Source organism: Simochromis diagramma, unplaced genomic scaffold, assembly GCF_900408965.1.
Source record: "Simochromis diagramma unplaced genomic scaffold, fSimDia1.1 OVJJ01000802.1, whole genome shotgun sequence".
NCBI classification, from domain to species: Eukaryota; Metazoa; Chordata; class Actinopteri; order Cichliformes; family Cichlidae; genus Simochromis; species Simochromis diagramma.
In genome coordinates this window covers 19,891,645-19,919,445 of record NW_024387492.1, presented here as the reverse complement: position 1 = coordinate 19,919,445, position 27,801 = coordinate 19,891,645, and the positions used below count along the sequence as shown (strand labels likewise).

Below are 27,801 nucleotides of genomic sequence, written 5' to 3'. Positions count from 1 at the left end.
GCGGAAACAGACGTTCAGCTGCATGTCCAGTCAGTGGTTCGATCCCGGGCTTCTCCAATCTGCATGATGACATGTGTGAATGTGTTCATGACCAGGATGAATCACAGTATGTGTGTATATGTGTGAGTGGGAGTCGGGTGCCTTGAGTGCTCAGTAAGTGCAGAAAAGTGCTATATAAATACCACTAATACTGAGTCCATATGAAGAAGATAAAATAAATCAGTACTGGCTTTATCTTCATATGGTACCCACTCTTTCTGTCTTCCTATCCAGAGTAAACTCTCTTGTCCCAAGCTACATTTTCTCAAACCAGAAAACAGAGAGGTTGCTGAAAAGGAAATGCAGAATCTATCAAAAGGGTTTCATGGATTTGTTGCCCATTAATACCAAAAACACGTTGCCTACCTCGATTCTATTTCATGAAATAATTGCAAAAATAAACCCTAAAAGGAAAAAAAAAAAAGAAAACGTCTTGAGCAGACTTGAATAACAAAATAATGACAAAACTAAATGTTATATTTCTATATATGATTTGAATTGATTTTTCCTTTTTGTGTGTACTGTTTGGCGTGTGCACTCGCTGTGTGCATATGTCCAGGCGGCAGAGCTGTCCATCAAGTTCCTGACAGCAGATGTAGCAGTGGAGGTGATCCAGGTGGTCGGACCACGACTCGCACAGCTGAGGAAGTTCAACGCCGTGAGTGAAAACACACGTAGATTCAGTTAATAAAACAATACACACACACACACACACACACACACACACAATCCAAATATATATGCTCTTATAATAAGGTTGCCTCTTTCCTGTGTCCTGTTTGTATTTGCTTGTTGAAGGCTGCTGAGCTCTACTTAAACATGGACCTCATCAAAGAGGCAATCGATGTCTTTATTGAGGGTGAGGAGTGGAACAAAGCCAAGAGAGTCGCCAAGGAGCTGGAGCCGAGGTTTGAGAGCACACAAACACACACAAACACTCGAGTGTATCATAGTTATTACGGGCAGAACAGCAACAAAGACAAGGGCCGACACTGAATTAAAACTCAGAATAGAAGAAGTGAACAGAAAGACTAAGACATGCTGGTTATTTTTTCAATGTCATATCAGTTTTATTAAGCATGCGTGCCTCTCTGCCCTGTTTCTTATGAATCTGATATTTGACAGGTATGAGGACTACGTGGACCAGAAGTACAAGGAGCACCTTAAAAACCAGGGCAGAGTGGAGTCTGTAAGTACAAGTATACACTCTATGACACCCTGAACCAAACAAATAAAAAAAAAGAAAAGCTGACATGTTATCAAGCTAATATTGACCCAATTATGACAAAATTCAGCTTCCAAAATCACTCCAAGCAGTTTGGTCCAGAAAAATAACGTTTTGTAACATTTATATAAAGCAAAAAGAGATAAATATCTCTCATTTGATCCATTTCTGTAGTAAACAGCAGCATGTTCCTCCCAGAATAAGAATTTGTTACGTTTCACTGAGATGATTTTACAGTGATTGCTGTATTTCCTGCACCATTTCACTGCTCTGTGAAGCCCTACATGTCCTCCGAGTTGTTTACTTTGCCAGTGCCATTTGATAAATATGAGCAGAGAAAGACAGAAAATGTAATGGTCTAATTTCAAGTTTCATGCTGTGTTTCTTAGAGCTGAAAAAACTGTTTGTTTTTATTTTTGATGACTGTGTTCGTTCAGCTGGTGGGAGTGGATGTCATGGCGGCCCTGGACATCTACGCAGAAAGAGGCCAGTGGGAGAAGTGCCTGGAGACGGCATCCAAACAGGTATGTCTTGTTTGATGTCATTAAGAGTTCATATTATATTATCACCTCTTTTGTTTTTCGGGTTGTTAAGCAAACAACTTTTGCTCAAATCAGGGTTTTAAAGTTCTAAAACAAGTGCACTCTAAAGCAGGGCACAGGGGAAAGAGTCATTCATCGTTACTTCAAACAACCAGGAACTTTGTGCGAATTTGTTGGGAAGTAGGGATGGAGCGATGATGCTGGGAAATCTACAGGGAATCCGGTGATTCTGATAAGGTATTACACGTATAGGCAGCGGGCTAAAATCCCAGGCAATTTTAGAGCAAAAGCAGATAACCAGGTGAGGTCAAGGTGTTAGAGTTTTAGACAAAGCAGTGAGCAATTGATAAACTAGAGGTTAAGTGATGCCAGTACTACACTAGGGGATGAAACAATCACTGAGCAGAGTTCAGGTCTGGAGCTTTATGATGCAGGTAGGTGATAATGATGAGCAGGTGCCCCAGCTGAAAAAGCATGGACAAAAACAACATGTACAGTCAGATCGGTGACCGGTGGTTGTAACTTTTCTTAGAGTGGGAGAGGGTCAAGGATGAGCTGGACTGAAGGTATAGGGATATATGATCTGCTGTGGAATGCTCTTTGTTTGAGAGTGTTTGGGAAGCTATAAAAGAGTCCAGGTCGTTGTCCTTCCTCAGAAAACCATTTTGGTGTTTGGCCTGAATGTTTTCTCCACTGCAGTGTTTTTTGTTTTTTTCTTTTTCCTTAATAAACCTCACTTCAAAGACACACTCACCTGGTGGTTGCAGTTTTATTTAAGATTTTCCACAACAGAAACAAAGAGGACTAACCATGTCCTAGCTGCAGCTAAGGGTAATTTGTTGTTACCTCCAGTAAAAATGTGCTGCAAGGCTCCAGGAAAGCACTTCCAATCCTTCTTAGAGCCGAATCCAAAGTGTCCATGTCTGGAAATGAGATGATCCACTTTGGAGCTTTCTCAAATTGTATTACAAGTTAATTTGAGACATTAATCGAACACTTTTCGGCACTGAGGGGGTGGTTCTTGTTTTGGGTGGGGGTTCTGTCCCATCCGAAGTCCCCCCTGATTCAACCCTGGTGATATCAGACAGAAAAGCAACTTTGCAGCAGCTAAGTAGTTTATGTTGATTTATGTTTCCCTCCAGTGGGCCTTAATGTGCGTTTTTTTTTTTTATGAACTAGCTAAACTCATCCCCGCACTGTGGCAATATTCAGACAAATAAGGCCTGCATGGGCATTTCTGTCACACAAGATGAAGCATATTCGGGCGCTCATGGACAATTATTTCTGCTGAGGCAACACTTTTTTTTTTCTCTCGTGCTTTTTGGTCTTGTTTGCTCGTTAACAGGCCTCATTGACCTCATTTTTTCTGTCAGGCTTCTTAATTTTTGTGTTGTGTTTTGTCAGACCTTTCAGATCCTCCATAAGTACATTGCTCTATACGCAACACATCTCATCAAGGATAAGGAAGCTCCAAAGGCTATTCAGCTCTACATACAGCACGGAGTACCACCAAACCCTCAGGTACACACACACTTCTTATAGCTAATTCCATTCCCACCTAGTGGGTACCCTAAAGGTACATTATCCTTCTTTCACTGCGTGATAACCTAAGTTTCCCTCTTTAATGTAGAATATCTACTCTTAGTTTTGTAGTCTTCATAGAAGGTGAAATTATATGAATATTCCAACCAAGTATCACAGCAAAATGTGTTATAGACATGCCAGTCCACCATGTCCATTTCACGCTTTGCCTCTCTGCTGTGGCCAGTTAGGCAAAGAAAAGATAAAGTAAGCATAGAGAGACCACAAACAGATTGGGGTGTGGTGTATTTTGTGCAAGATTTTGGCACAATGGGAATGTTTGCATAGTTTCAAACAACCCACATGTTTTTATGCAGTTCAGTGTTGACAAGATTGCATTGATTGCCAAGATTGTCGACTTTGTTGTTATGTACAGTGTGAGTCTCAATTAGCACCACAAAAGCCAAATAGCTAGTGTTCTTAAGCATAATAAACCAATTTCTTCTCCAGTTTTTACCCACGCCACCTGCCTGCATAGCAGCATGCAGGCAGGCAGCTGCTGCAAAGTGAGCATGTTGACACCTAAGTTTGTGAATGGAATAGCTTGAGAATGAGACGATATAGGATTTTCAAATTGACAGCATAGGTGCAAAATCTCAGACGAGTTTGAAAGTAAAGGTCAGACATCAGGTTTTCTGAAAATTACCCAAGATTTTCTAATTAAACCATAGGTGTATCTATTAGAAGGCTGAGGGGTAGCAGGTGGCACTGCCAGTATTTTTGTTTGCTATAAAGCGGTATTTACAACAAAACTCTATGTTACCTTAAGAGCTTGGAGCCCTGGTTTACAGATTTTTATGGTTCTTGAGTCAGTCAGTTCCAGATTATTTCAATAGACTTTCAGAAATTATATTTACACAAATAAAAAGCAAACTGACTGTGAAAAGGCAGCTGTATTTTATTTTTTAAAAAAAGATATTTTGATTTCTATTACAGCCTTAACAACATGATTAAAAAGAGACATCTCTGGTTTATTATTTTTTACAAGCTTTGCCATTTTCTACAATCAGAACTTTAACATCTACAAACGCCTGTTCCTGGACCTGATTAACCTTCCCGACACCGATGGACCAGAGTCTTACCGCATGTTCGCCGACCTCCGCAATTTCTTCTTCCAACTGGTAAATCAAAATGAGTAAATGCCTTTATCGATCCATTTTAGAAAACATGAAAATAAGTTTGTCCTCATAAAATGCATCAATTTTTAATTTTTTAATTTCTGTTTGCTGTGATTTCAGTGTGAGAACATGTCCAAATCAACCGAGGCAAACACTCCGGCTCATGAAGATTTTGAACAGATGCTGCTAATCTCTCACTACTACGCCACAAGATCTGCTGCTAAAGGAGTCGAGCAGCTGGTATGAAAACGCAAACAGCACCTGCCTAAATACAGAATATTTAAGAGTGAGGACATCTTTGAAAATGACTTTGGAAAAGTTGCTCATAATTGGTGAGAATTCAACAATAGAACAAAGCACTGTGAAGCCTGGAGTCTTGTGGTAACAGCATAGATGATGTTGGGTTAGAGAATTGACGGATGTGAAAACACCTTGTATTGTGGGTAGATCCACCATGTGAACTGCAGAAAATGTGACCAGCAAGGCAACATTTGCCTGCCACCTCCTTTCGCGCTATTCGCTGGTTTATTTCTGTCCGCACAAATCATCGTAAAATATCATCTAAACTAACTCCTACAGCCATGTTTCCCTCACAAAAGGTCACTTGATTTCTGATTCGTTTTAGACAAAATTTGTCTTCAAATTGTTCAAATTATTTAGTTTTTTTAGAGCATGTATGTATTGCAAGAAAAAAGTTCTGTGTCTTTGCTCAGAAAAATAAAAACGTGACCAGATTTCATTTTGGTCCCAAGGTCATCTCCTGGTACACCTTGGATGCTTCCAGTACTGCTTCTTCTATTTTTAGATGTCCTCCTGTAAGCCTCTTTCTGACCACCTGCACATTACCATCTGTGATGTATACTCGATCTCTGCCTTTCATTTTGGGAAAGAAGACAATGTCACCAGGAACCAGACACCACAGGACATTATAGAAGACTTCAGTGATGATAGTCTGACCTAAGCTAAACAGGAATCCATGAGGGGAGTTACCAAGTAGACAAACAAAAAGAAACTAAAAATACACAGAGCTCAATGTGCACAGGTGAACATAGTTGAGACTTGGCCAGGCAGTCTTAAAAAAGCACAGGAAGGATGCACAAAGAGGTAATTACCAAAATAAAACAGGAAGTGAAAACAGTGGAAGACAAACAAACAGATAGACGAAACAGGAGGAGACTCTAGAAAAATGTGAACACTTAGAAACACGAGTATGAATATCAGTTAAATTATAACAGGGAACAAGACAAAAAAAAAGACCATGTCATGGTACAAATCTAAACCTCTGCTAGGTAACTGATGATGATATGTAGGAAGCTTTACTTTGGGGTTTTTTAAGTGTTCTCTTCTTCTGCTGTGCATTTTCAGATCAGTATAGCAACCAAGCTCTCCGTGTCTCTGCTGCGTCACACTGAGCTTGTTCCTGCGGACAAGGCTTTCTATGAGGCGGGCCTGGCCTGCAAGGTGAGTCCACCAATTAGAGAGGATGAGGTGCAGCTGTTCTGCTTTGGTAGTGCTGATGTTTTGTTTTGTTTTTTAGTTCCAGGTGCATGTTCATAGTCTAAAATGTTCCTCCTAGACCACAAAATTCAATGAGTTTTCTCCACAAAGTTGGTAATATTCCCAGATATTCAATGATTGAAGTACATTTAAAAATGCATTGTACACTTCAGGTAGTCCATGACTACTTACAAGCCTTTAACTCTGCTCTATTGGTGATTGGCCGTTAGAGGATAATCTTTTTGAAGGAGCAGATACTCTCTCTCTGGTGTTGATTCTACGTGTTATGTTTTCAATTCTGGCAGGCTATTGGCTGGGAAAACATGGCCTTCATCTTTCTCAACCACTTCCTGGATCTGTGCGATGTATGTATTGTAGAAATCTTTATTTGTGACCTTTCCGTTATGTATTCCGTGAATACCAGCAAAATCCTATTATAACACCATTACACCATCTGAACTTCTAATGTGTAAAACAGGAAGTTTGCCAAAGAAACTTTTTATATTTTTTAAGACTTTAAAATTGAATCTTTTCATTTGTGATTGGCTAATTTTGTTGTCCAGGGCATTGACGAGGGGACTCTGGACACTCTGGACCACACCGATTTCCTAGACACCGACATTCCCTTTGAGGTTCCAGTTCCCACCAAACTCTGCGTCACAGTAAGACATCATCACCGCCCACCAAACACATATCCCACCGGATGCTGCGGTCAGACTGATAGATGAAGACAATATTGGTGATGTGCTACAAATCAGATCTGGTGCAGTTAGTGTCACATTCCTCTGTGATATTCTTTACAAATGAGCACAGATGACAGATCGCTCCATTTAAGCACCCAGTCTTAAGCTGCAGGGTCGCTGTAGCTGCAAATTAGAAAGTATCGGCAGGCAAACAGGTGGCCTGTGGGCCAAATCAGGCCCTCTTAACAAAAATCATACTTCACATTTTCCTGTTTATAGGTCACATTAAAGCTTGTTTTTATTAGTTATTTTTATTACCTTGGTTATAGCTTCTTAAATATGATGACCAAAATTTGGGGGGGATTAGCAGTTGGGGTTAGAGAAATTGAAAAGAATAATAGTAACTATATAACAGCCCATTTAAGATTACTTTGTCCAAAAGTCTTCTTTTGTCTGAACAAGCTCAACCTATTCCTGTTTATGACACAGTCACTGAGTTTCTGTGTAGGAAACTCATATCACTGCAGGCTGACATCACACAAACTGTATTTTTTTTATGTAAAAAATCAAACTCAACCTGACATGCAGCTCAGTTGCAATGAGCAATGTTTAGAAAAGCTGTCTGAAAACAGCGTGTGTGTTACAGGTTGCCCAGCGGGACCAGATCCGCGACTGGGTGCTTATGGTGTCCATGGACCATCGGCTCGAGCAGGTTCTGCCACGTGACGAGAGGAACACATACGAAGCCTCGCTGGTGGCCGCCAACACCGGCCTTCGCTCGATGCCCTGTGTCCTCACCGGTTAGACACACACACACAGAAACACTCAAGCATGTCCAAGACTTATCAAAGTTTTGTTAAATTCAAAGACTGAAAAGAGATCAGAGGGGAAAAAAACTGCAAACTGATGTGATGCAACAGAGAAAAGCAAAAAGCAAGAAGAAACGTTTCATCATTTATTTTGTGGAAAACATGAAATAATTAAATGAAATAATAAATAAATAATTTAATAAAAAATTGTGTAATTACCATAAAGTTGCAACATGTTCTCTGTTATTTGGAGCTTTTATAGTTTACCTGTTGTTAAACTTTCTTCTCACACCCATGATGTTTGCATACAGTGCTGACATTTACACAAGTATGGCGTCATTGGGGATTTTGAATTCTAATCCACTTTGCAATGCATGAGATTTCACACACGCTTTAACGTGAGCATGTTGATGTAATGAAATCAAATTTCAGGAAAGTGTAGAGCTGTTGTTTGAGGTGTTTTGGAGATTTAAGATGGATTTGTTCTCAAATAAATGTTTAATTTTCACCTCTGTGTTATTTGAAGAAGGTAATCTGTATTTAAGAGAGACCTATTTTGCTCATTTCTATCTTCATGTTTTTACTCTTGGTCTCTACTAGCGAAGCTTTTTGTTATTCTCTTATATATCTTATACTGAACCTTAGTGCAGCCGCTCAATTCACCTTTTTTCTAGTTCCACAACCTTAAAGCCGACGTTCTTTTGATTGGCTACCTGTCACAAACAGAAGGTTTGATCAGCATATCCTCTCTCACTGTGAACAGCACTGACATGAAACTGTGGCCTTGTGTAATATTAATCCAGCAATAAAACAGTATATATGTGACAGAGAAAGAAATGTATAATAGGTCCACTTCAAGAACCTTCATTTAAAACCTAATGGACCATTCAACGATTTTCTTTCTTAAATTTTAATATGAAATGATAGCTATTGTATAATAGAATGCTATCATACACAAAACATACTGTGGCCTTGCTGTAAGTGTTGATTCTCCAGTTTGCTGCGTGACTGTGCAGTCATACACAGCGTGTAGCCTGGCTCTGTGGTGTTCCTGCTTTCAGGCTACCCCGTGCTGAGGAATAAAATCGAGTTCTCTGCTGCGGGGAAAGCAGCCAACAAGGAAGACTGGAACAAATTCCTCATGGCCACGAAGGTGAGATCAAACAGAGAAACTGTGTTTTTGTAAGCTGAAAAATTTCTGTGCATATAAAAACAACACAAACGGATCTCTCCTTCTTTCTGAATGAAAAACCTCAGGAGTAGGGCTGGGCCATATCATACCGTTCATGGTAATACCGGTATAATGTTGGGCAACGATAAGAAAATGAAATATCACGATACCCATAGAATATGGGTAAAACGTGCATGCGCAGTGCCTTTGTTTTCATACACACGTGGCGGGAAAAGCATTTCAGCGACGGAGAATGAGGAGGGCGAAAGAGGATCGTTGAATGAAACGGATGAACCAGAATGTAAAAATGCTGCAACTTCAGTGGTGTGGAACTGGTTTAGCTTTCATCCATCAGATACACAACAAAGCACTATTTTTGGTAGCGGATGCTAGCGGGCCGTCGTTATTACCGTGTTTTTTGGAAAATACGGCACACTTAAAATCAATCCTTTGATTTTAATGAAAATCGACAGTGCGCCTTATAATCCCGTGTGCCTTATGTATGAATTCTGGTTGTGTTTACTGACATCGAAACGATTTTATGTTGTACACGCCGCTCAAAAATCTGTCCAATGTTTTAGTACGACTTTGCTAAGCTATGAAGCCGCACCGCTTGATGGATTGTCGGAGCATTACGGCTATCGTAGGCAGGAGCCTCGCGGAGTGATACGTACTGTGCATCAACATAATATTACTGTATTGTGTGTGCATAACCTCTTTTTAAGTTTTGTGGATATTTTACATGGTTATGCTGAGGATATGTCGGCCAATTTCCACTAGAAATGCCTTTTGGTTAAATTTTCAGCAAGGAATTTGCACTGTTAAATTTTTATATAACTTTATTGCACATAAAAAACAGCTGCTAGTTTAAGCAAAAATACATTGATGGGTTTTTTGGGTTTGTTTTACACTAATAAAGTTGTGGAGTCGTAAAGTAGTTTATCTAGTGTCAATTATACCATCAGTTATATCGTTATCGCAAATTTTCAAATGTATATCGTGATAAATATTTTTGGTCGTATCGCCCTGCTCTACTCAGGAGTGTATTTGACTCCACAGGGACTGTAATTAAATGCAGTGTCATTCAAGGTTTTGAAGAGTTTTGATTAGTTTTGAAGAACTCAAAACTCCCAAAACTCCTAAACTTACCCAGATCGTCTGTCCTCAACTTAAAGTTGGTTGAGAGAGAAAGGAACTCCCATCATGGAGCAGTACTCAAAGCTTTTCTTTTCTTTCTTTTTTTTTCAAAGCAAAGGCAAGAAGAAAATGTTTCTTTCAGGTTCAACTCTCTTTGAAACAGCGCTGATCTTTAGTGAAAATGCTAATGTTGGATTGTAATTTATTGGATTCATTATAACTAGAAAAAAAAACATAATGGTGCATGAGTTAGAGCTCAACACTTCTTGGCTTCTTATAACTCTAAATTGTATTTTACTGTTGATTATAGCATGTTTGTGTTACTTCAAGATGTTCTGCAAAAAATAAGATTGGCTGGGCACCACCACCAGTCATTAGGCAGTTGCTGGAGGCTGCTGGCTAGTTGCTAGGTAAAATCGGTCACTAAGAAGGCGCTAAACCAGAGACCTATTTGACGTTGGTATGGTCTGCCAATTGGTCGCAGAATACATATTTTATCATAGCAATCAGTGGTTACTTGGGGCCACTGGCCACCAGCTAGAGACCAGGTCTGGGTGAATGGGGCTTTAGCGATTGAGTTCACTTAGCAACTTCTAGCAGCTACTCATTAACTGACTTGGGAATACAAATTTTTCCACTGAAAACAGTGGTGCTTATTTGAGTTTGAATCAGCAGATGAATATACATAGCATCCTTACCTCCCTTCTCACGTGTGTTTCCTGATGGGCTGTTGTTTGTGTTTCTCTCCTCCACCTCCCCACAGACCACTCACAGTCCAGAGTGTCAGGACGTCCTCGAGTTCATCAGGCAGTGGTGTGGCGGCCTGCCGGCGTCCGGATTCTCCTTCCACTGATAGAACGACCTGCAGCTCTGCCCTGTGCCTTTTTTTTTTTATTACTCTGTTACACACTTTAAAACACCTGCTCTTCCTCATCTATTCTTCCTCATCTTCTTTTTCCGCAAATTCAAACATTTCACAGGAAACCAACTCTTATATTGTTCCCCAGAACTTTATCATTTTTTTACTTTAAAAGTAGTTTCTAAGCCCAGAGGAGAATACACAATCCCTTCATTTCAGTTTAAACCAGTTCATGATTTTCTTCTTTAAAAGGCACCTTAAAAGTATAGTTAAACTGTTAAATGTTATGTGTTACATATTATATGTTAAACCGTTGTATGTTAAACTGTAAATTGGTAAAATGATAATAAGTACATATACATGACTTTGAACCTTAACAGTTGACAATTTAAGAATTCAAGAAATATATTTAGTGCTTTTTTCTGATTCATAGTAAACATCAGCTAGCAGCCTGTTGGAAAATTGAAATGACTGAGAAATGTAGCACTTTGAGCCGATTTTGCAGTTTCTGCTAGTTTCTGGTCATTAGAGTAAGATACCAGACTGACAAGAGTCAATAAGCATTTTTCTAACATTACTAGTCTTAGAATTTGACCACTGTCAGAGCAAAAGCACAAGATAAAAACTCGTAAGTATTTATTAGAATTCAGGTTCACATATTTCTGAAGCAACCTCAGAAAATCAGTAAGGAGCTCGAAAATGTTTCATAAAACAGCTAACAACAAAAAAATAGACAGTGCTGAAAACACAGAAGAAAAAACAAAAACCTGTTCATATGCTCAGTGTGTGTTGGCCCCAACCACAAGCCCTTTTAGTTCCTGAGCAAAAACACACAAAAAAGGGATTTCCTGAAACAGCTCTTGTGCTGTAGTTTAAGTTAAAAATGAATAAACTTTGTTGGGGAATAATTTCAGCGGCGGATTAATCCTTGTTTGGTGCTCTACTGAGAGCAGTGCAGAATCAGAACAAACTCAACATCAGAGCTCTAAAGCACCAAGGAATACGATGCATCGGGATGAAGTGATGCTGTTTGCTTTTGTTTTTTCCAAGATGTTTCATTTTTGTTATGGTCAGTTTATCCCAAGGTGCAGTCACCATGGAAACACATATCATCCATCTAGTTGTTTCTATGTATTTTCTCATCATCAGAAGGACTTTGTCTCAGGTTTCCGTCTGTGAAGGCTTTCTCCTGCAGCAGATATTACAATACTTAATAACCTGACACTATGATGCTGTGGCGGCGGTTTAGGACTGTTTAATGTCTGCGGACTAAATTGAGTTCTTTTCTCTGTGAATGTTTTTCAGAGGCCAGTAATGTTTGGCAAAGCTTTTACTGAGTGTTCAATATGGAATATACTTTGTTTAATAAAGTTGCAATATAAAAATGTTCAGTGGTTTTCTAAGCATTCATCATATCCTGCTTCATGCTTCTTTGTGACTGTAATGAGTGGAACCACATTCAGCTTTATGTTAAGCCATTAAGATGTAAATTTAGCAATTTTAGCATTTTAGAAAGATAAAAACAGCTCATCATCTGAAGCATAGTTGATGTTGATTTATTTAGATGTAAAAGCCACTGTGGTGGTGTGCAGAGGCAAAACTAGAAAATATATGTCATTGTCCAAAACCTAACCAAACTAACTAGCTTTAGCTGATGACTTGGTACTCCACCATCATCCAAATATGGATATTTTGACCGTATCTGACCGCAATACTAAAGGCTTTAAAATACTAGTCCACAAACCAATAGGTCATTATCCTCTCTGTTGGAATATAACAGGTATTATTTAGTAATATTGTTTCAGGTAGTATCTTTAATAGGCGTTTATCACTTGTGCCTATAACTGGGAACAGGGCCTCGGTGGAGGTACATGAGTTGGAGTATATGAGACTGTCGAGATCAGAGAAACTCAGCACCCCTATGTCACAGTCCAAACAAACTCTGATCCTTTTGATCCTATTCCTCACTGAAAGAACAGAGACTGAATTTGATGGTGAGGATGCTTTGTATTTACCTTTACAAAACTCCATTGTCCATAACCCAGAGTGCGAGCCTAAATGTCCTTTCCTTTTGACTGACTGGTGCCACGCCCAGGATCCAGTGTGAACTGTGTCCAAGTTCAACTTCCCAGCTGTGAAGCCCTGAGTTAAATCCCTGAGAGCCGAGGGTGATGCAGAAGCTGTCAAATCTCTCCGGGTTGTTGGGACACTCTACTGTCCGTCCCCGTTTAACACCACTCAGATCTTCAGACAGGTTGAGTCTTGGGTGGGCAGTGTTTGGATCCAGAATCACAGGAGTATACGAGCTGGCCTCAGCCATCTTGTTCAAGATGTTGAAGGTCAGATTGCCCAGGTGTTTGGCCTGGTCCAGCAAAACTCCTAGAAGAAGCTCTGGATCACCCATCAGGGGCTGCTCCTGGACCTGTTCTGCTGTAGCCTTGTAGTTGTTTAAGAAGAAGGTGTCTTCAGCTCTCAGCTCCTCCTCTGTTGCTCTGATAATTTGCGAAAGAGCTGCTATCTCTCTTCTCAGAACGTCCATCTTCTCCTTCAGCACCTCACGCTTCCGCCTTTCTTCTGCACTCATAGCAGCAATCCTGGCCTTCTCTTCCTCTTCTAGAAACTTGTGAAGCCTCTTGAACTGCTTCTTAATCTGCTTCTTTGTGTCTTCAGCCTGGACTTTAACATGTTGTGTCGTTTGGGTGTAGTTTCCTTTAGTTTGTTTCAAGAGCTTCAGCTTCTCCTGTAAAGGCCTCAGGTGTTTTTGAAGCTCATCTCTGTGATCACGTGCAGCTTCATCAACGGGTCTGAACTTGTGATCTGCGTGATTTTCGGAGTCTCTGCAAATTAGGCACACTGGTTCCTGGTGGTCCAAACAGAAAAGTTTGAGTTTCTCTGAGTGCATGCAGCACAGAGCCTCAGACTTCTGATCACTCTCCAGTAAAAAGGCCTCACACAGATTCTTCAGTGCCAAGTTGCAAGGTGGGTGTTTCTTCCCAGATATGCGCTTACAAACAGGACACTCGAGTGCTTCTTTCCTTCTCCACCATCTCCGGAGGCAGACTTTACAGAAGCTGTGGCTACAGGAAAGAAGAACTGGATCTTTAAAGATATCACAGCACACGGGACAGTGGAGGTTGGCCTCTGATCCGGAGGCCATTTTCTCTCTGAGTGAAGCCAAAAACACAACGAGCAGGTTGCCAAAAGTGTTTCGCTTAATTCTATAGCAATACTTCCCGTCGTGATTTCACTCGGGCTGCAGTATTCCAGTTTGGCTCCCTGTACCTCCACCCCGCTCAGGTGCAGGTTATGTCTGGTGCGTCTCCTTCCAGTGGAAACATAATAACTTGAGTGAGTCAGAGAATGGGAGGTGCTTTCTCAGTGGTTTTCCTCTAAATGCTCAGCTGTAATAAACCAGGGGTGTATTTCATTCCTCTGTGTTAGCGTAATTGGTTTGATGGATACTGCCATTTTCCTTCAGGGCACGCTGACTCATGCTGGCAGACTGATCTTGGATCTCTTTGCCAGTCAGAAACTAAATACATTAAGCTCAAGAGTGTGTTTTTAGTGTTTTAAAGGTTAATGCCACCGGTTACAGATCATGAGGAGTAGGAAAGGTTTTTTGAACCAGGGGTTTGGTTTAGTTTAAGAATAAATAAAATATTTATTTATAATAATAATTTTATTTCTTTTAAATGCTCAGTGTAGCACTATCCACTAACTATAATGCTAAATGCTAATTCTGTAGTACTAAATTTATATGTGCAGACATAGTTGGGAAATTTATTTCAATTTTAATTCCATTTCAATGCACTTCAGTTTAAAACCACAACAAATGTAACAGTCAGACGGTCAGAATTTAGTGTGAACAGCATGAAAGCATGGATCCATCCTACCTACCTCGGATTAAAGCTTCAGGATGCTGGTGGTGGTGTAAGGATGTGTGGAATATTTTTTTGGGGCTTGTTACCAATAAAGCATTATTTAAATGCGACAGCTTATTGCCGTATGTTATTGCTGACCATGCCCATCCTTTTATAACCATAGTGTGAAGCAGGCCTACAGGACTGTGGTGCACTGACAGGAATAGTAAAATATTTATAGAAGTTGCACAAAAATTTGTAGACTACAGTTTTGAAAATACAACCGTGAGCATTTTATCCTGCCCTTATTGCAATACATTATCAGCTAACTGTCAGGCTTAATTAGCAAGCTGTCTTCATATACCATATGGATGCACAGACACACATATCTGCTAATTAGCGCCAAGTAACAGTCCAATAAAGCACTCGAATTTCATTTTTTTATAAGCTTCTAAACATGTTTTTTGATGCTGTAAAGTTAACCATTTTAACATAGGAGTCTGTGGAGACTGCCTTATTTTTGGAGCCAACCTTAAGTGGCCGCTAGACAAATTGCAGTTTTTGCCATTTTGCACGCAAGGAAGGCAACTGAGACTAAGAGAACAAAAACTAGAAACAGTGGCAACACAAAGAGTACTAAACAGAGACCACTGCAGTCAGACAGGGAGCAAAAAGAAACTGGAGTACATACAAACAGTTGAGCACCTGGATGATTGACACCAGTTGGGAAAGGTTCGGGGATTACAAAACAGACGAGGAAATGACAGAAACGGTGGCACATACTGTTGGTTTTAGACCTTCTCTTTTACTGCACTCTTCTTCTGAAGTTAGTTATTTCTTATATAAACACTCTTTTTCATAATTTTGAAACATTGCAGCAGAAATATGAATTTCCTTATGTTTGAGCATGCACCGAGAAATCCCAAATCCAAGTGACTTCTTCAGCCTCAATGACTGCAGGTTTGCCCAACCTTACAAACAGTACATGTGTATAATGACTGAAACTAGCACCATTGATGAACAATGGGCTGTGAGGTCAGTTTTTTGATCATTAATATTCAAACTGTCATTACCATTGATCAACAACCACTGATCAATCACAATTGATCAATGAGTACCATTCACAGAGAGTTGGGGAATGGCTGCAATCACAGCATTTTAAGATGGTGAAAGATGTATCCTTAGGCCCCCTCCTCGATTCAGAGACGGTCTTTCCCTTTTCACGTAAATGGCCTCCCTGACCTCCCGCTCAAAACAGCATTCCTCCCTGTCCAGGATCAGCAGAATCAACTTTCTGGGACTTCAAATTTAGGTTTCATGAGTTCCAGCTGAGTTCAGTCTGGAAATCCAAGCTTGGTGTTAAACCTTTAACAACAAACAAATAAATCCTACAATATGCAAATACAGATGTACAGTATACAGATGTTTTTTTTTTACCATGTTCATACCATGATTATCAAGCCCTTATATAGTGGGATGAAAAAGTTTGGCCAACCTTGTTAATACTCATTATTTTCCTGTATAAATCGTTGGTTGTTACAATAAAAAACATGTCAGTTAAATATATCATATAGGAGACACACAGTGATATTTGAGAAGTGAAATGAAGTTTAGTGGATTTACAGAAAGTGTGCAATAATTGTTTAAACAAAATCAGGCAGGTGCATAAATTTGGGCACCACAAAAAAAGAAATTAAATCAATATTTAGTAGATCTGCCTTTTGCAGAAATTACAGACTCTAAGCGCTTCCTGTAGGTTCCAATGAAAGTCTGGATTGTGGTTGAAGGTATTTTGGACAATTCCTCTTTACAAAACATCTCTAGTTGATTCAGGTTTGATGGCTTCCGAGCATGGACAGCTCTCTTTAACTCACTCCACAGGTGTTCAATAATATTCAGGTCTGGACTGAGATGGCCGTTCCAGAACGTTGTTCTTGCTCCTCTGCATGAATGCCTTAGTGGATTTTGAGCAGTGTTTCGGGTTGTTGTCTTGTTGAAAGATCCAGCCCCGGCACAGCTTCAGCTTTGTCACTGATTCCTGGACATTGGTCTCCAGAATCTGCTGATACTGAGTGGAATCCATGTGTCCCTCAACTTTGACAAGATTCCCAGTCCCTGCACTGGCCACACAGCCCCACAGCTGATGGAAACACCACCATGTTTTACTGTAGGTAGCAGGTGTTTTTCTTGGAATGCTGTGTTCTTTTTCCTCCATGCATAACACCCCTTGTTATGCCCAAATAACTCAATTTTAGTTTCATCAGTCCACAGCACCTTATTCCAGAATGAAGCTGGCTTGTCCAAATGTGCTTTAGCGGCTCTGTTTGTGCTGTGGGCGGAGAAAAGGCTTCCTCTGCATCACTCTCGCATACAGCATCTCCTTGTGTAAAGTGCGCCGAATGGTTGAACGATGCACAGCGACTCCATCTGCTGCAAGATGATGTTGTAGGTCTTTGGTGCTGGTCTGTGGTTTGACTCTGACTGTTCTCACCATTCATTGCTTCTGTCTATCCGAGATTTTTCTTGGTCTGTCACTTTGAGCCTTAACTTGAACTGAGCCTGTGGTCTTCCATTTTCTCAGTATGTTCCTAACTGTGGAAACAGACAGCTTAAATCTCTGAGACAGCCTTCTGTGTCCTTCCCCTAAACCATGATGGTGACAATCTTTGTCTTCAGGTCATTTGAGAGTTGTTTTGAGACCCCATGTTGCTACTCTTCAGAGAAAATTAAAAGAGGAGGGAAACTTACAATTGACCCCCTTAAATACTCTTTCTCATTATTGGATTCACCTGTGTATGTAGGTCAGGGGTCACTGAGCTTACCAAGTCAATTTGAGTTCCAGTAATTAGTTCTAACGGTTTTGGAATCAATAAAATGACAACAGTGCCCAAATTTATGCACCTGCCTGATTTTGTTTAAACAATTATTGCACAATTTCTGTAAATTCAAAAAACTTCATTTCACTTCTCAAATATCACTGTGTGTGTCTCCTATATGATATATTTAACTGATGTTTTTTATTGTAACAACCAACAATTTATACAGGAAAATAATGGCTATTAACAAGGTTGGCCAAACTTTTGCATCCTACTGTACATTCAACACCTTATACACCTTATACATTCAACTATTATCAACTACAGTCAGTGACATTTCATTACGGGGAGTCTTGACTTAAACCAGCTGCTTGTCTCCCTCTTTTAAAGGATCTTTAGAGAGATCTTCGGCTCTTCAGGAAACAGGATCATTCTGGTTCGGCTTATTAGGATCACACTCGAGAAAGGGTTTTAACAATGAGTCCTGTGTTTCTCAGCCTCTTTTATTCGTTTTTATTGTGAGAAGACTGAAAAGCAGCTCAGAGCTGTAAAAGCAGAAAGATTTGTTCGTCTTTCTGAGGTTACGTTTCTGATGAGTTCTTCTGGTTGGTGATTACAAAAACACCAGTTTGTTTCTGCTGTTCTCTGTAAACATTGTATAAATCAGTAGTTAGACCTTAACATGAGTCTTTAGTTTAATTTAGTTTAGTTCATACACATGATACAATAAATATCAGCCCAAAACTGGAAAAAACAGTCTATTGCTAAGATTCTTTCACAAAGGTTTACTGTGAATATGTTAAAATCATCCAAAGGTTTATGTGGTTTTGTGTGTGTGTGTGTGTGTGTGTGTGTGTGTGTGTGTGTGTGTGTGTGTGTGTGTGTGTGTGTGTGTGTGTTTTCTTTTTTAATGTAGCTCAAATCAACCTACTGAGCTCCATATTTTTTGTTTTGGAGTAGCTTTGGTTCAAACTTATTCATCCTTTACTGGGTCTTGGTATTTGGATTGGTACTTATAAAATGTTTCTACTTTGAGCATTCAAAGTGCTTTATTCTACACACCATTAAGAGCTTTCTATTACTGCATGTTCACTCTATGATGGATGTACTGGGACCCATTTGGACTTCAGTATCTTGCCAAAGGACACTTGGACATGGATTGGAGGAGAAGAAGAAGACCTGTTCTGGCTTGTGTGCGAGCCCTCAGTTCTTTTTAGCTCCTCTCCCTTTAAGACCACCTTCTTCACAAACACAAGATTTAGCCTGCAGGTGGGTGGGGCTTCTATGCTATATAACTAGCTAATATGACCATATTAGGGCGTCTCACTGTTCTCAAATAATAAAATAAAATCAATAGAGCATTTAGAGGAGTTTGAAGCCTGAGCTTTTGACTCACAGGAAGTCCCTACATCATTATATGAAGATTTTGCCATTTAATATGGAGATCCACAACTAAAACTGTGTGACAGAAGTTAAGGTAGGTTCTCATTAAATATATAAAAAATGAAACAAAAAGAATAAAGACAAAAACAAGGTCATTTTTTAAATTGTATTTTATTGTTTAGCATCTTCATAAGACACTCTTGGGTATCATTATGTCCCTGAGAACATACAATAGACAAACAGCACGCACAGACACATAACACTGACTGCTTTGAAATGATTTAACCACAGTGCTTGAACAGTTGATCCGAGTACATAAATCTTGCAAAATTATACCGCAGCCAACAAATAAAACACGTCTATAGCAGAAAAGTGCAAAAGCTGTAAATAAGGGTGGAGGGAAACTGCATCACATTGATTTGGTTACTTTTATTTAATCAAATACGAAAAAAAAATACTGGGATAAAAAGAATTCAGCCAGAGGATAAACTATAATGCAATCATGGTGTCTTTTTCTGCAGTGCGTGTACATTAATCATCTGTTTCATCTTTCAGCTGTCAAACCCAAGATCTAATATGTGCCCATATAACACTCACAATCCATGCGTCCGTATTTTCCCACGTACATGGCAGTTTCTGAAAAAGGAGAAGGTTTTGTTTGTTTGTTTGTTTGTTTGTTTGTTTGTTTGTTTTACAGATATTTTAGCTCATCTAAGAAAAGCCCAGAGTTAAGCAAATTTCCAGTATAAGTAAAGTAGCTGTATGGGACAGAAAAAAACAAAAACGTGGTTCTTTAAATAATTTAACAAGCTGAAATCAATTTATTTGCAAAATTCACAGTCTGAAGAAAATACATTAAGATGCACCAGAGTGATTAAATTCACTCTCTGTGCATGTTCAGAACAGCATACAGTAAATATCCAGTGTACGACCTCCGTTCCCAGCAGAGGAACTATGCATCCTTGATCGATACACTCTGTGTTTGGGGACAATGCATTAGTAAGTGATAACTCGGGAGACTTCCTGTCCTGCTGCTATCCTTGTCTCTACCGTGAATCAGAAAATCTTCACCTACATCTGTGTAATGTATTCTCTTATTTCACACAGAGCAAAAAGTGCTTATTGGACAGCAATAATTATACAAGCAAGCATTAATTATACTGGGAACAAAGCCTGGAGGCGCTGGGAGTCAGTTTTTTTGTGCTGAAGTCCAAAAATATCCTTTTTCTATGAAAGATTTTAAGCCTAAAAATCTCTTCCTATTTGCATTACTTGCAGTTGTTCTGCTGCTGTTTTCCATCCAATATCAGAAGGCTTTATCCTCTTGTATAGTATTTATTGGCCTTGTCTGCATGTCAGAACCATAACAAATGAGACCCATGTGAAACACAGTTACTTTAATCACAATCCTGCAGCACTGAAGCAAAGCATGCCAGGGTGGATTCATACAGGCTGACAGGAAATTAACAGGAAGCACAGGAACACCGTAGCTGCACTTGGTTCTTATTAATATTACATGTTACATGTTATAGACATGCATGTGAGTGAAGCATACATTATTAAAGCCTCCAGCAGACCCGCTTTGTTCATACTTTTAATTCCACTTTGAATTTTAATCTGTAAACACAGGGCATTAATTAGTGGTGGGTATTAACCCGGCTGCTCACACCCTTTTCCATTTTTTTTCAAATCAGTGCTTCCAATCTCATTTAAATCTAATCTCATTTTAGAACATAATTAATCAGATCTTTCAGTGAGGACATTAACTAGACCTGTATGTCAGACAGCTTTCAAAGTCTCAAAGACTACAAATTATAGTGGATTTCTTAGGATTTAGGAGGCTGATGTAAGCGAGACGCAACAGAGCAGCGATGGTAATGAAAGCAGAATGAACTGATGTGTTCTGCTGATGTTAACGAGACATTTTTAAGTGTTTATCTGGCGTCTTTCAGCGTTATCTCGTTCATTTAATTAGTTTTTGAGGATTTTTCCTTTACCTGAAGTTGAGGATAGAAATGATCTGGTTGGATTTAGGCCTTTGTAAATAAAACTACTGACTAGTTTGATCTTGAAGTTCATTATTAGTGAGCATTTAATTGGGCACAATCTCTGGACCAATCTCTGTATATACTGATTCTTTGAATGCTCACTGGTGGTTGGCATTCAGTTACAAAATATTAGTCCCTTCCTGCAGCTCCCCATGGTTGAAATGGTCCTAATTCTGCCAGCCAGTAGAAATAAATGTCATTTCTCAGTCTAAACTGGGCCAAATCTGCACATATAATACTACTCCAAATTTGGCACATGTGAGTATGCTGATATTTAACCCCAATTGGCACAACTCAGCTAGCTACAAATATGACTTTTGAAAACATTTGCAATATGTGGCATTAGACACTTACAAGAGCCTGGAAATGATAGCACTTTATGCTAAACTGTATTTAATCATTTAATTTGATAGGAAAATCAATTAATATTACTCTCTACTTATTTCTACTCCAGTTTCTCTGATTTCCAATTGAGATTAAAGGCAAAAAGCACTTATTTCAAATCTTTTGATTCAGGTTTAGGAGAACAAAAGCAGAACCCTAGACCTATCCATCCACCCCAACCTCCTCCTAATACTGGCGCTATAATACTACACACAGACTAAATATAAGCTCATGTAATTCAGACACTAGAAGGCGCTGTCATAGTTAACTCTTAAATATGGATAGGGTTGTAACGGCGTGAAAGAAAAATATGAGGACAATCTTATATCTAATAATTTTTAATAAAAAATAATAAAGGAACAAAAAAAGTCATTTACATATATATATATATATATATATATATATATATATATATATATATATATATATACACACATAAGCTTTATATATGTGCACTAGTGGTCCGTGGTGGTACTGCAACGTCTTACCCAGTCTACCGTCAAGACAGCCATGTTAGAGAAACTGGAAACTGGAAATGCATCTTTACATCTTTGCATGACATGAACACTCAAATAAGTGTTTGTAATGGCTGATATTTGGTTGCTCTCTTGGCATTCACCGCGTGCCTTAATTGTATGGACATTTAAATCAAGGTCCGCTGTGAACACGAGGAGTGACAACCCATATTTCTCTTATTCCCCTTTGTTCTCATCTGACTCACAACATCGTGATTTTGTACAGTTTTCATACATTTATTGCTTTTTTTTCAATGCAGCTGTGGTCTTGTGCACCTCGCTTTAACGTTTCCAGTGAGTCCATTTTTACCACTGTTTGTCTTTTCTTTTTTTCCCAGCACTGCTCTGTCCTACTTTACCCTACCAGAGCTTTCTCTGTCCAGCTTGACTGAATCACTTCCACTTTATTCCCGTCCTTATCTGTCTCAGTAGTTTTTCTGCAACAGCAGCACTCCAGAAAATAAAATTGCTGCCAAGTTATCAAGCGCTGAGGGGGTTCCTCTTTAATGTATTTCTATAAACAGATAAACAAATTTCAATATATTGAGCTTGTAAATCTCCCATGACACTCAGTGGGCTATAAATGTATTAAATATCAATATAGTGAACGCTTTATTGTCACCGTTGGGTTATATTGACTATGACTGCACTGATTATTTATCATGCCTCCGCATGCTGCTAAAACTGCCTTACAAATTGAATACAGCTGATCAAATTACACTGACAGCAACATTTATGATGATATTGGTGCTGATTGTACTAGATATTGTGAATGCAATCTATTGACAGCGTTAAAATACATTATTGTTAAAGCAAAAGAGTGGTTCGTTACAATAACGGCAAGGTTTTTTTTACTCAGCTCTGCTCCTCTGCAGTGCTTTGTCTCCTCCTGCAGTCCACACACAGAGAGGCAGCTCAGGAGGACCCTGTAGTGGTCCATGCATAGGCGTAAATGTGACTGTGTGTGCATATCTTTCTTTTCCCTGAGATGTAAATGGGTGCAGTGTTAGAAGTGGTTCAGTGACAATCAGTTTATCCGCTGTGTATATGGACAGTTTGCAGATTTTAGCCCTGTGACTAAAAATTATGTCAAAATCCATCCAAATCATTTGAATATTAATCGCTTCAATCTCCTCTTTTGGCTTCTAGCATACTTGAAATAATGTCATCTCTACTGGTATTGTCATTTCATTGGCTTAATTTGGCAGAAGTTCCACAAAAAGTGTCATCTGAAGGATTTCTGGAGGCCTGAAAAAAAAAGATTAACATTTGTTCAATGTAAAATAATTTTTTTAACACCATGTGACCTCCCTCTGTTTTTTTTCTTCACCCTTTTTTTTGCTTTTTAGTTGCGCTGCATGCAACAGTAATGCATCTTCAGCTGCATTAAACGCAGACATGGTGCTCACTGAAATTGATTGACCGCATGGAGCAAGTGTAAAAATCTCTGCAAATTGATTTTCATACCCCCGGATGAGTGGAAACCAATAATGGCTTACTGGAAGACTGGAGGGGAAAATGCATTTGGAAGAGGCCAAAAAAAAAAAAAATCTAAAATAATACAGTATATGTGTAAAAAGTATTGCAGAGATGTGCAGTTTTAAATCATTAAAAACACGGCAGCACTGCGGACCATTAAAGCATCATCCTCCATTATCCGGCAGCAGCAGCAGCCATAATGTACGTTCTTATACAGCACTGCATTAGTGACACAGCTGCAGGGGAGGAAGCTGCTGCTGCAATTTTACTTCTCATCCCACATGAGTACACCATCCTGTCAGCTAAACAGAAAAAAAGAGGAGGGGGGCAGGGGGGCATCAGGACATGTAGCCTCTTCTTTTGATTTGTGCAGATGAAAAGCAGCAGCATCAGCATCATCTGTGCTGCTCAGCGGCTCTCCGGCAGAGAGGAGGACCCATCTGCAGCCTCATTAACCGCTGAAATGCTAATGACCCAGATAGCTCATGTAGGCTAAAACTGCAGAGAGGAGGGAGGGGGTGGATGGTTGCCTTTGTGGGGGTCGGGCGTGTGTGCGTGCGTGTGTGTGTGTGCTAGAGCTTATATTGAACATTTTTAACCAATACACGACTGCAGGCACCGAATAAGTCAAATTACAGTCTGTAAAAACTGGTCTAACAGACACTAAAACACAATAAAGATTTCCGTTTTTGCGTTTTTCCAATTACAGCATCAAATTTACCAGAAAACACCACGGCCTGCCAGAGTTAAATATTACATCTGGTGCAGTATTTGTGGATGGATTTGGGCGTGAATGCAGAATTTGGCTCTTTTTTTCGCAACAGAAACAGAAAAAAAGAGAAGTTCCGCAGAGCACGACAGCACACTGCGGCTTTCGCAGGAGCAAAGCGCAGATGAAAGGGTTTTTAAACACACACACACACACACACACACACACACACACACACACACACACACACACACACACACACACACACAACGCCTATAATACCTTAGCTTTAAAACGAACAAATGTGCTATAAAAGTGTGTAACACCGAACAACAACAATACCTTTCAGCGGCAGGGTGCAGGATAAATGGCGCAGGTATCTATTTCTTTTGCCATTACCGAACACGTTCTTATTGTTTGATGTTTAAAAATAAATAAATAAAAAGGCAGCCCAGACCTCCATTAAACACACCGACTCTTGAGGCTCTGTGTGCCCGGTGAGAGAACGATGTAAACCGGCTTTATTTGCAGCTTGGTCCGCGGTCCTCTTCTCTGGAGGTCCTCCCAGGGATGGGATGCTGAGGATGCGGAGGAAGCGGAGGGATGTTGCGAGGGATGCGGAGGTCGGACCGTCCTTCTTCTGTACACGAGCTGAATAGGCGGTATTTCTCTCTCTCTCTCTCTCTCTTTCTCTTTCCAGAGAACACTCTTTAAAGTACAAATAGTCCAGACCCATAAAGAGTACAAGAGTCAAGCAAATATCCCGAACCCATCAAAATCAGGTTTTGTGCGTGCTGGGTGCAGTCCGTGTAGCTGTACGGCAGGATGGAGGGAGAGAAGTTGGGCGCAGTCAGATGGAGAGAGGATAGGGGAGGGGGTGGTCCTCTGAAAGAGAGGGAGTCAGATGAAGCCGGGTTTTTACATCCTCAGTTTCAGCTTCCAGCTCCGTCCTCCCTCCGCTTTTCATCCGCCCCGTCCTCCTCTAAGAAAGGAGGGAGGGGGGAGTGAAAGCATCTGCCTCACCAAACACACCGAGTGAAACAAGCCCCACTCCATCTGACCATAAACTGTCATTAATTTAATCCAAATGGCTTCAAGGAACAATGCAGCTAGCCTCTGTGCTAGTATACGGACACCCAAAGCTACATTTTAAATGATGATGTAATCCCCAAACCAGGCGCATTCATCAGCCTCTGCTCTCGTGTTTTCAGGCTTGCTGTGAGAATTTATAAACTCGTCTACAGAGATTTGCTTATTGTACTTGAAATAAGCAATGACGACGGGTTGCATGGAGTTCAACAAAGGTGCAGGATGAAGCAACCAAACCGGATATAGCTTAGAAAAATGAAAAGGTGCCACGCTGAATGTGTAAAGTGCTCACCCCAAAACCATACCACAAAGTGTAGTCTTGTAATAAATAAATAAATAAAAGTGCTTTGTGATTATCATGTAGAATAATGGGAAATAAAGCCGTAATAATTTAGTTTATTTTGTTTTATTTGTTAAATTAGTTAGTCAAGGCTTTTATTTTTACATTTTCAGAATCAGAATCAGAATACTGATTAATTATAGGATTAATACATTCATATTAGAGGAGATATGTTGACATCATGGTTGGGTATGTAATTAACATCATATTTACCAAACCATTCAAGAAATAGGTTGACATTTATAATTATATACCTGTTTGATGACGAGATTTTTGGTAGAATTTTGAATGGCCTCCCAGCTGAGATGCACAATAATAAGGTGATTGTAGAGCTGCTGGATACAATTTTCTCATTTTTGGTGCTCAAATTTTCTTTAGAGGCTACATAAACACCATTATTCACAAATGTTCAGAATTTTCCCCTTTATTCTTCCCTTTTCTGAGTATAAATAAAAGATACTGAGCATCTCCATTCTGTGGCTCCAGCCTAAAGTGATTGGAACAACAGGGATAAAAAACCACCAAAACCTCTTTTAAGCATTTTTGGATGCGAGTTAAATTAGATGACAGGCTCTTTATGGATGAGAAAGCAGTTTAATTGGGTTTGCATTAAACAGATAACGTATTGATTTTTGTCTCTGTGGTTGAGTTTTGTCAGTGCTGCCATCATGAAGACTGGCACAACTTTTTTTCCCCCTTTATGTTCAAACAAATTCAGCCACGATCCCTGCCTCAAAAAGTCAGACAGGGCAAAGTTCGAGTACGAATGGGCCCCTGCCTTCTTTGCCCCCATCTGAACCACTCAATATATCTACTAACTTTAGCTGAAATGCAGCACATTATTTTCACTCAGAGTTGTACCAGGTGACATTTTCATTTAACGTGCTTCAATCAGTAGATGTTCAGAAATGTTTGGAGAAATGCTGCATTGCTTGGTTCTAATATAAAGAAGCCAAGGGATGGAAAGAGTTAACAGAGAAGTGTACATTTAGAAAAGTCTTCTTCTCCAGTGAAAACTAAAACTGTGCACCTGCCATCTGAATTATTGATGATTCCCACCTTCATACACGAACAATGAGACACCGAAATTAACATTTTTTCCAGCATTAGCAGCGTTCCTCCTGGGTTCTTCCATATGGCTCATCATCTGTCCTCTTTCCATCCATCCCCCCACCACCACCTAGTGTACTGGGAACCAGTTGACTGATGGAGGCTGTTCGGTGCTCATTTGACTGCACCATTATAGCTGCCGACGATGAAATAATCATCATCTTCCATCTCACGGAGCCTGATTTTCTTCAAGAAATCCCTACAACCTTATTTGAACCATCTGAGTAATACAGCTGAATCGTTTTCTTGAACATTTTTTTGTTTTAATTCATTGTGTAATGTTTGTGATCATTTAATATTTACTTTTCATTTCTTGTCAGGGCTGAAGTGTTCACAGCTTACATTAAACTGTTCTGCTGTTTGGATTTTTATTAAAATGTCAAATATTTACAGTTTACTTTCATAATTCAAACCATTATACCCGTGTGGTGTTTAACTCCCTGTAATTACAATTTTCATTGTTTATCTTTCATATTCTGCCTTCATTTTTCGAGGTATGGAATAAAACGTATCCATTTTAATATTGTGTGCATGTTCGTTTTAATGGCTGTATTTTTCTAATGTTTTGGCGCCCCTGTCATATTGTTTCTTTAGTGTAAATAGGTTACAAAACTCAGCTGGAGCTATTTTAGGGCAAGCTTTTAATTAAAACCAGTGAAGTTCAATCCCGTGACCACTGCCAGTAACCAATAAGTGCCCCCTGTGCTTTCTTTCCATGCCGTGTCCACTTTCTGCACCGTCTTTTCTTTTTAGGCCAGCAGTGACAAAAGCTGCCTCTGCCTTACTGATCAGCAGTTTTTCTTCTTATAATGGCGACGACATGATGGGAAATAATATCATACTAGCAGTAACAGTGTAAGATCCACAGTCTTTGAAATGTTCAATATATAATGAGTGCACCACTCATGGATGCTCCGTCCTCCTCTGAGGACCACTGCGTCACCAAACACAGAGTGAAATGAGCCCCCTTCCACCTCAACATAAACTGTTAATTTAATCCAGAAAGTTTTAACTAACAATACAATTAGCCTTTGTGCCCTAAAGGATGTGGACACCCAAAGCTACGTTTTATGTGGCTCTATGATGATGTAGTCCCCAAACCAGGCCTGTTAATCAGCCTCTGGCTTCTGCAGAAATGCGCTACCATTCACACTCAGGAGGTGCAGCACTGGGCAATAAAGATGGTTTTCGTGGAGTTCTTCAAAGGTGGAGGGTGAAACACGTCACACAGGATCTAGCTTTGTAAAGAAAGGACCCTTTTCCCCAAAGCATTGGCACAAAGTTCAGAGTGCTGTCTTACTGTACGTTATATCTACATATTAATGTATGTTGTAATTTAACTGGCATGAAAAAACTGTCCCTGAATAGCTGAGAAAAACTTTACTGCCTCAGGTGCTTTGTGATTAT

The 27,801-nt window shown here is 39.7% G+C and overlaps 2 protein-coding genes and 1 long non-coding RNA gene across 3 annotated transcripts in view; 1 reads left to right on the top strand and 2 right to left on the bottom strand.

Annotated features, from left to right (window-relative positions):
- Positions 1 to 12,048, top strand: part of ift172 (intraflagellar transport 172) — a 44,085-nt gene extending 32,037 nt beyond the window's left edge. Inside the window, exons 22-34 of the mRNA XM_040018602.1 lie at positions 599 to 697; positions 838 to 947; positions 1,165 to 1,228; positions 1,702 to 1,788; positions 3,211 to 3,327; positions 4,398 to 4,508; positions 4,626 to 4,745; positions 5,871 to 5,966; positions 6,308 to 6,367; positions 6,566 to 6,664; positions 7,332 to 7,485; positions 8,556 to 8,647; positions 10,566 to 12,048. Coding sequence (XP_039874536.1) covers positions 599 to 697; positions 838 to 947; positions 1,165 to 1,228; positions 1,702 to 1,788; positions 3,211 to 3,327; positions 4,398 to 4,508; positions 4,626 to 4,745; positions 5,871 to 5,966; positions 6,308 to 6,367; positions 6,566 to 6,664; positions 7,332 to 7,485; positions 8,556 to 8,647; positions 10,566 to 10,655 — 1,299 coding nt within the window. The 3' untranslated portion in view covers positions 10,656 to 12,048. The remainder of the gene's footprint in view (positions 1 to 598; positions 698 to 837; positions 948 to 1,164; positions 1,229 to 1,701; positions 1,789 to 3,210; positions 3,328 to 4,397; positions 4,509 to 4,625; positions 4,746 to 5,870; positions 5,967 to 6,307; positions 6,368 to 6,565; positions 6,665 to 7,331; positions 7,486 to 8,555; positions 8,648 to 10,565) is intronic.
- Positions 10,678 to 14,148, bottom strand: LOC120725572 (zinc-binding protein A33-like). Its single transcript, XM_040018603.1, has one exon. The coding sequence runs from the start codon at positions 13,816 to 13,818 to the stop codon at positions 12,679 to 12,681; it is 1,140 nt and encodes a 379-aa protein (XP_039874537.1). The 5' UTR covers positions 13,819 to 14,148; the 3' UTR covers positions 10,678 to 12,678.
- A 4,736-nt stretch (positions 14,149 to 18,884) lies between these two features.
- LOC120724884 lies at positions 18,885 to 24,809 on the bottom strand. Its single transcript, XR_005694018.1, has 2 exons — positions 24,198 to 24,809; positions 18,885 to 22,915 (listed from the first exon to the last, which is right to left on the bottom strand). It is a non-coding gene; the product is annotated as an uncharacterized LOC120724884 (long non-coding RNA).
- Positions 24,810 to 27,801: the final 2,992 nt, after the last annotated feature.

Bases quoted from the DNA above. Each gene is read 5' to 3' on its own strand.
- LOC120725572 (XM_040018603.1), bottom strand. From the start codon at position 13,818: ATGGCCTCCGGATCAGAGGCCAACCTCCACTGTCCCGTGTGCTGTGAT.